Below are 9,307 nucleotides of genomic sequence, written 5' to 3' on the forward strand. Positions count from 1 at the left end.
GTTAGAACCGGAACCTCCAGTTAGAACCGGAACCTCCAGTTAGAACCGGAGCTCCCAGTGATGAGACCTAGTTGGTCACCAGTTTCCTGGTGCTGCGTTCAGATGCCCTTTATAAGCTATTTAACCCTCAAAAACAAGGAAAACTTTGCAAAAAAAAAGTCACAAATTGCAAGAAGTCAGTAAAAGTTAACAAAGAAAATGCTCTGAACATTTGGTTTTTTTAAAAAAAGGGGGAAGAAAGAGAAAGATCAGAAAATCATCAAAAAAACTATCATACATATATTTTTTATTTTTCTGCACATTTTTCAAGACATTTTCTTGTCGTTTTTTTTTTTTACTTTTTTGCTTAAATTCAGGCAATTTTTTCTTCTAACTTTTTACTAATAATAAGCAGCTTTTTAGGCCATGTGTTGTTAAGTTATATTTGAAAGAAATCACACTAACTTGCTCTGAGTTTAAAGGATTACATTTAAACTGCTGAAACCTGAGCAAACCGGCAAAAAAAAAGGCAATGAGCAACTTGGCAAGAAAAGTCCCAAAACTGCACGAAATTAGGAAAAAAAAAAATGACCTGAAAAATGATTTTTGTTTTGAACATTTTCCTCTCCCTCTCTTTTCTTTTTTTGTGCTAAATTTTAACTTGTAACTTTCATCTTGATGTTTCTGAAAAAAAAATCAAGCCAATTTGCTCAGGTTTCAAAGGGTTAAACTCAAGATGCGGACCAATAATACATTAGTTTTAATTCTACCTTACTTCATCTGTGTGTCTGCAGGCGTTTACAGTCTGTCTCCAGAATCTTGTACTTTATATTTTATACACGTTTATTACGGTCAGATACTGTTAAGCAGCACAATAATCGACATAATTCCTGATGTGTGACAGCTGCTCCCTGCAGTTCATTCAAGCTGTTTCTGCAAATTATTGTTAGTTAATTTAGAACATGATTATTATTTTCTACATATAAAAGTTTTAAAATTCACTGTGGATTTTGAGAAGTGAGCATCAAACAATCCTTTTTTGTTTGTGTCTCATCTTTACTTTTGTTTATTAGAAAATCAATACAGTTCCCGGTGTTTGTTTTGATGGATTTCTGCTGCTGTTGTTCTTTCTTTTTCTTATTAAAAAAAAAACCGCTCTGTGTTTGTTTAAACGTCTCGAGGCAGCTTCACAAACTAATCTGTCGGTCTCAAGGGTGTCGTTGATTAAAACTGCTCTCCCACCTCTCCGGTGTCCACGGGCTTCTAGTCTTTAAAATAATACTCCAAGAAGAGACACGTGATTATTTTTACAGTTTGCTACAAGTTAAAGTTTTTAAAAAAAGCATCCTGTGGTTACATATGACACATTTTTAGCATGAAAACCTTAACATACGATAAAAAAAAAATATCACTTTAGATACAAGAAATTGAGTGAAAAGGCTACTGCACCTATAAATTATGAGGATACAACTAACAGAAAATACAACTAAACAGTGTCATAGGACCCACTTTAAAATTACACACACTCCTATCACTGCACACAAAAAATGGGCTTTATAAAAAATTATTATACATTAATATGATTTTCTACTGAGTTTATTTTGTAACCAGCATCCATCCTAATCATAAATATCAAATATTCATTTATTTTCAGTTTTTGTCATGATTTTGTCTCTATGTTTTTCAGATAAAAAAAAAACGCACACACAAAAAATAATTTTCGACATATTAAATGCAAAGATTTATTTTTTTTATTTGATTTTGATCAGCAGCTACATTGACTGTGACAGGTCACCTAGTGGAAATAGCATGTATTTCCTCCATATGCCAAATATGGTCAAAATGACCTCATCAGGTGGAAAATAGTCAAAATGACAAATTCAGAGTCAAAAGCCCAGAATGACACCCAGAAATAATACAAGTCCTGTTTTTCTGCTCTGATGGCTGTGGGATCAAAAATGTCAGTTTGAATGGGTTTCAATGGAGCATTTTTGGACCTGAACAGTCTGAATGTAACTATTTAGTTTCCACAGTGTATTTTAGACTTATTGTAGGAGCTGAGCTGCAAATTCACTGATTACACTCAAATACACAATCTGGACTACATTTAGGACACATGCATCAATCACATTTTAACAGCAGCTTTCAGTCAGTTTATCTCCTCACACTAATGACTGAGTGAGGTGGACACAGTAAAAGACAACAGCTCCTCTCTCGTGTCCTCCAGGTCCTTCCAGGACTTGGCGCGGCAGATCGACGTTGACTACGGCACGGTGAGGGACTCGGCGGTCTACGACTACTTCAGGAACAAAGGCACCAACCCTCTGGAGCAGGACAGCACGTATGCAGAGCTGTGGAGGGACCGTCAGCAAGAACAACGGCATGGACTACTCCGTGTCCAGCCCGTCTGAGGGCATACGCAAGGTGAGACACCGTGTGTGTGTGTGTGTGTGTGTGTGTGTGTGTTTTGTATAATTCTTATCTTATATAAAAAATACAATAAGTACACAAACAAAGATGTTGTAAAGAAAAAATACATGACTGCATACACACACGCACACACACACATATTAATTATATTTTGACGAGTAATTTCAGCTCCTTATTAAGTCTCTGAATCACATTTTAATCGTGACTTTTGTGAACGAACGAGCCGCCGATCAGTCAGAAGAATGTGATCATCTGAAGTGTGAAGGAGAGCCGTGTTTTCCCCGGCTGTGATTTACTCTGATTTCTCACACACACACACACACACACACACAGACACACACACACAGAGCTGTAGTATCATTAAAACACACACACACACACTCCTGTTTTATTCACAGCAGGCAAACATACAAAGACACTCCTCTGTTTACCCATTACTTAATTGCAACAGCAGTTGCACAATACAGTAATTAGTAAGGCGGTGTCGCAGTGTGTGTGTGTGTGTGTGTGTGTGTGTGTGTGTGTGTGTGTGTGTGTGTGTGTGTGTGTGTGTGTCTGCTGTACATTATTATGCTCATAGATCTCTAAAAAAGCCGATGACAAATTAGCGTCGGAGACAAATCAGCTCTGAGCGCATCCATTATTCAGCCATTTGCATGATAAACACCCCCCTACTATGTTTTTGACGATTTTCTCCTCACACTACCCCAAATACACACACACACACACACACACACACACACACACACACACACACACACACACAAACACACACATACACTTTTATCGCTATTGCCGAGTGCTTTTCCAATCCCGAGCTGCTCGGCTGCCCCCCGGTCCTCCCACTCACGTCCCCACAGTTAAACTGAGGACACTTCGACTGTTTCTGCGTCTTTATCACCAACAACAGTCTGCAGAGGAAGACGAGCTGCAAAGATGCCGCCTGAAGCTGCTAAACACTGACTTAGCTGCAACATCTGAGGCTGAACGTCTTTGTAAAAGCAGCTGCTGTGATGAGCGAGGACTCCAGAGACACTGGTGGGGACGGGGACGTGTGAATGAACCGGTGCAGAAACAAGCAGCATACAAAAACGTCCATCTTAAACGTTTCGCCGAAACCTTAGATGACGTTCAGCACTTGTCTGATATCAAGAACATATCTGGATTACACTGTATGCGTGAGCAATGCGTGATGGCAACCTCGCCGAGCTGCAGCACGTTTGACGCTGACGGTGTTCACTCTGACAGCGCCGTGGCTGTGACGCTCCTGCAGGGCTGCCTGCTGCTATGAGTTCTGTATTTCCACATTTACAAACACAAACTCTGCTCGTTTCTGAAGTCGAGCAGCTCCTGCGTAGTCGACAACACGGTCCTGCAAAAGCTTCACAATAAAATGCCTTATGTCAACAGTTGATGGAATTCTGTCATCAGAGGACTTTTATTTTGAAACAGAAGCCGGAGAGTTTGTGTAAAACAGATATTTTAGTATTTTCTCATCTCTGTGACAGATAAAGACACTGAAACTGAACAGGAGGCATGAAGTCAATATAATTATCAAAAAAACATTTTCTAACTCTGCTGACGACCACAAGCGGCACGCAGAAAAAAATCAGGGAAGCACCGTTTCTGACGTATAGGAACGTTGTCATTGACTCATTCTGGAGGTTGTGTTCCAGCGGTGCAGATCACCACATGTTCGTCTCCTTTGTGTTTCTGTGTCCTCCTTTGATTCATAACAACCTGCTGAACGCCGCCGCGCTCTCAGCAGCCCAGCGTGTCATCATAAAGCTCAGCTTCTGCTCAAACACTGCACAGCTCTTCCTCCCAGAGTCACCTGGAGAGAGAAGAAACAGCCTCAGACTCTGAGAGCGTCCCGAAGCCGCCGCTGCTTCGTGCAGTCAGAGACGTGACGTGGTAATTAGGTTGTAACAGCGTGAAAGGATCCGGAGACTGAAGCCTCTCTGCTCCCACAGAGGGAGGGAGGAGAGAGGGGAGTGTACACTCAGAGCGTGGATACAATTAGCAGAGACAGCGAGCAGGTTGAAGTGAAAGCAGATGTTCCTGCAGCCGCTCTGCTGACACGCTGAAAACCCACATCCTCTTCCACTCGCTTTCCACCCGCCGCCGCCGCTTTCTGTCACCTCCTCCTCACACAGCGGAGACGCTCCAAATACCAAACATGCCCCACAGTTATCTTCGAACTGTGTCTGATAAAAAGACACTTTTACCAAGTTATCAACATTTTTGATCCAAAAACTAAGATGGCTGAATGTGACAGGCGAAACCTCTGACTGTCCACAACTCGGTGGAAAATCTTTTTAAAATGTTTTGTTTGTTTATTTTTTAGTGGGATAAATAAATGTCTGTCCTGAGCTTTTAACCATACAACCAAAAAATAACTATACAAATTCAAAAAATAAATTCTTTTTTCTTTTTCAACCGGCGCCACCAGTTAACACGGTGAGCGTTTATCGTGTCCAACGAACCAATCAAATCGATTGTTCATGTTTGCTACACAGAACCGCGGGAGAGTTTTTTTCGGGAAAGTGAGAAGATACGAAGTGCTCCAAAGTAAGGAGAGTAGAAAATAATTAACTTTTTACTTCCAATCTTTAACGTGATTCTTGTTATTTCTCCTGAAATGTGGGCTCGAATTTCATTTTGCTCGGAGAGGAAGAGAGGTTTTTTTTTTTTTTTTGGAACTAGACCTCTTTGAATATTAGTTGAATAAGCTTCTTCGAGATGCTGGTTTGATTCCCGTCAGCAGAGACTATAATTAAAGCTGATTGGCCGGTTTTAAACATAGAAACTTGATGAAAACCTGCTGAGGTGATTTTACGGTCAGAGAGTCTGAAAAATGAACAAAAACAAACTTGTAAACAAACTGATGTCATCGTGTTTCCCTCAGGCAAAGAAGAGTCCCTATGCCTTCCTGTGGGACATGGCGGTGCTGGAGTACGCCGCCCTGACGGACGACGACTGCACCATCACCGTGTCGGGGAACAGCATGAGCAGCAAAGGCTACGGCATCGCCATGCAGCACGGCAGCCCCTACAGAGACCTCTTCTCTCAAAAGTAAGTGACGCCCGCGTTCAGCAGGGGGGCGGGAGCGAAAACGCCACGTTTTACCTCCAGTTAATAACACGTTTAATTTGAAGCTGAAAGGCTTTATGACAGATGGAGAAACAGCTGATGATCTGGTTGATAACTTCTCTTAGGTGCGACATAATCAGCCATAAGTCTCGTAGGAAATGTGCAAACGCAAACAAAATATAGCAGAAATATTCACAAAACAGACTCTGAGCAATCCCGAATATTTTGGCGGTATTTCAATAAAAGGTGTCACCATGGCAACGTCATTAAATTAGACTCAGGCTAGGTACTCATGCAGCTAAACTTAAAAACGTACTTACTTACAGCGGCGTCTAATAACTTAAAGTCGTTTTTTCACTCGTGCACGTCAGTTAAATCGCCAAACAACAACGTTCAGGAAAATAGATTTAAAGTAACGACTACTGAGAGAAACGTGTCGGCATGTTGATCATCTGGATTTATATCTCGATATGATGGGAACAAAAATAAACAGTGATGTTGACAAAGTGCTGCAGGATGTTTTCATGTCCATTTACCGCACTTTTACCGCCAGAAAAAGCGTAGCGAAGTTTTGCAGCTGCAGCTCATTCTCGTTCTTTTGCTTTCATTCAATCAATCAATCAGATTTTATTTTTCATACAAACTGTAACACAAAGTGCTTCATTCAATCAGACCAAAATGCGAATAAAAACAATAACAACAATAATACTCATTTAAACCAGGAAGTGAGTAAACGCTACCATTAGTGAAGAATCATCAGAGACAAAATAAAACCTAAAAATAGAAAGATTAAAATAAATAAAAAAGGAAAAGATAAGCAACAAAGTAAATACATGAATAAAACGATAAAGGTAATAATGAAAAATAAATATGTGAATACCTATATTGTAAATAAGAGGTAAAAGAAAGGATAACAGTACAAAGTAAAATAATAAATAATTATGTTAGAAAATATATATGTAAAAAAAATAATAATGAATTGATACAGGAAGTAGCGACATGCGGCTGCACATTTGGCAAAAAGACATATTTCTGTAATCAATTGCGTTGATTAAACACCCCAACCCGAATCACAAACTCTAAGTGTTGTATTTAATTTAATTAATTTTAATCTAATTTCATTTAATTCAATTTTAAATGTGCGCAGTGTTGGTGCCGATAAAACTCTACAAACTTGCTTTGTGGTTCAGTCAAAAGGTTTTTTTTTCACAGTTAATGTTTAGGGGGAGGGGCCTGTACATTGGAGTTTACCCCGGTGAATGAGAGGGTAGACTCCCTCCGCCTTCAGGTTGGGGGACGGATCCTGACTGTTGTTTGTGCCTATGGTCCAAACAGTTCAGAGTATCTACCCTTTTTGGAGTCCTTAGAGGGGGTGCTGGAGAGTGCTCCTTCTGGGGACTCCCTCGTTCTGCTGGGGGACTTCAACGCTTACGTTGGCAGCGACAGTGAGACCTGGAGGGGCGTGATCGGGAAGAATGGCCCCCCCAATCTGAACCCGAGTGGTGTTTTGTTATTGGACTTCTGTGCTCACCACAGATTGTCCATTACGAACACCATGCTCAAGCATAAGGGTGTCCATATGCGCACTTGGCATCAGGACACCCTAGGCCGCAGTTCAATGATCGACTTTGTAGTCATATCGTTGGACTTGCGGCCGTATGTCTTGGACACTCGGGTGAAGAGAGGGGCGGAGCTGTCAACCGATCACCACCTGGTGGTGAGTTGGCTCCGATGGTGGGGGAGGACGCCGGTCAGACCTGGCAGACCCAAACGCATTGTGAGGGTCTGCTGGGAACGTCTGGCAGAGTCTCCCGTCAGAAAGAGCTTCACCTCCGAGAGAGCTTCGACCATGTCCCGGGTCCCGAGTGGGCCATGTTCCGTGCGTCCATTGCTGCTGTGGCCGTAAGGTGGTCGGTGCCTGTCGGGGCGGCAACACCCGAACCCGCTGGTGGACACCGGCGGTAAGGGGTGCCGTCAAGCTGAAGAAGGAGTTCTATCTGGCCTTCTTGGCCTGTGGGACTCCGGAGGCAGCAGACAGGTACCGACAGGCCGAGCGGAATGCATCGGCGGCGGTCGCCGAGGCAAAAACCCAGGCGTGGGAGGAGTTTGGTGAGACCATGGAAAATGACTTCCAGACGGCTTCAAAGAGGTTCTGGACCACCATCCGGCATCTCAGGAGGGGGAAGCAGTGCTCTGTCAACACTGTGTATGGTGGGGATGGGGCGCTGCTGACCTTGACTCAGGACGTTGTGGATTGGTGGAAGGAATACTTCGAAGACCTCCTCAATCCCACCGACATGCCTTCCGGTGAGGAAGCAGGGCCTGGGGACTCGGGGGTGGGCTCCTCTATCTCTGGGGCTGAGGTTGCCGAGGTGGTCAAAAAGCTCCTTGGTGGCAGGGCCCAGGGGGTGGACGAGGTCTGCCTGGAGTTCCTCAAGGCCCTGGATGTTGTGGGGCTGTCGTGGCTGACATGACTCTGCAACAATGCGTGGACATTGGGGGCAGTGCCCTTGAACTGGCAGACTGGGGTAGTGGTCCCTCTTTTTAAGAAGGGGGACCGGAGGGTGTGTTCCAACTACAGGGGGATCACACTCCTCAGCCTCCCTGGTAAGGTCTATTCGGGGGTACTAGAGAGGAGAGTCCGCCAGATAGTCGAACCCCGGATTCAGGAGGAGCAATGCAGTTTTCGCCCCGGTCGTGGAACTGTGGACCAGCTCTGTACCCTTGGCAGTGGTCCTTGAGGGTGCGTGGGAGTTTGCCCAACCAGTCCACATGTGCTTTGTGGACTTGGAGAAGGCATTTGACCGTGTCCCTCCAGGAGTCCTGTGGGGGGTTCTCCGGGAATATGGGGTTTCGGACCCCCTAATACGGGCTGTCCGTTCTCTGTATGACCGGTGCCGGAGCTTGGTCCACAGTGCAGGCAGTAAGTCGAACTCGTTTCCGGTGAGGGTTGGACTCCGCCAGGGCTGCCCTTTGTCGCCGATTCTGTTCATAACTTTTATGGACAGAATTTCCAGGCGCAGCCAGGGTGTTGAGGGGGTCCGGTTTGGTGACCTCAGGATTGGGTCGCTACTTTTTGCAGATGATGTGGTCCTGTTGGCTTCATCAGGCCATGACCCTCAGCTCTCACTGGATCGGGTCGCAGCCGAGTGTGAAGTGGCTGGGAAAACAATCAACACCTCCAAATCCGAGGCCATGGTTCTGAGGGAGTGCCCCCACGGGATCAGGGACAAAGTCGTGCCCCAAGTGGAGGAGTTTAAGTACCTCGGGGTCTTGTTCACGAGTGAGGGAAGGATGGAGCGGGAGATCAACAGGCGGATCGGTGCAGCGTCTGCAGTAATGCGGACTCTGCACCGGTCTGTCTTGGTGAAGAGGGAGCTGAGCCGAAAGGCAAAGCTCTCGATTTACTGGTCGATCTTCGTTCCTACCCTCACCTATGGTTACGAGCTTTGGGTAGTGACCGAAAGAACAGGATCGCGGGTACAAGCGGCCGAAATGAGTTTCCTCCGTAGGGTGGCTGGGCTCTCCCTTAGAGATAGGGTGAGAAGCTCGGTCATCTGGGAGGAGCTCGGAGTAGAGCCGCTGCTCCTCCGCATTGAGAAGAGCCAGATGAGGTGGCTCGGGCATCTAATTAGGACACCTCCCTGGTGAGGTGTTCAGGGCACGTCCCAACAGTAGAAGACCCCGGGGAAGACCCAGGACACGCTGGACAGACTATGTCTCACAGCTGGCCTGGGAACACCTCGGGGTCCCCCGGAAAGAGCTGGACGAAGTGGCCGGGGAGAGGGAAGTCTGGGCTTCACTG

General features: G+C 44.9%; 1 protein-coding gene across 1 annotated transcript in view; it reads left to right on the top strand.

Annotated features, from left to right (window-relative positions):
• Positions 1–9,307, top strand: part of LOC121958466 (glutamate receptor ionotropic, delta-1-like) — a 539,890-nt gene that overhangs the window by 517,452 nt on the left and 13,131 nt on the right. The window contains 3 exon segments of the mRNA XM_042507403.1: positions 2,207–2,339; positions 2,341–2,403; positions 5,318–5,484. Coding sequence (XP_042363337.1) covers positions 2,207–2,339; positions 2,341–2,403; positions 5,318–5,484 — 363 coding nt within the window.

Source organism: Plectropomus leopardus, chromosome 19 (genome assembly GCF_008729295.1).
Source record: "Plectropomus leopardus isolate mb chromosome 19, YSFRI_Pleo_2.0, whole genome shotgun sequence".
NCBI lineage: Eukaryota > Metazoa > Chordata > Actinopteri > Perciformes > Serranidae > Plectropomus > Plectropomus leopardus.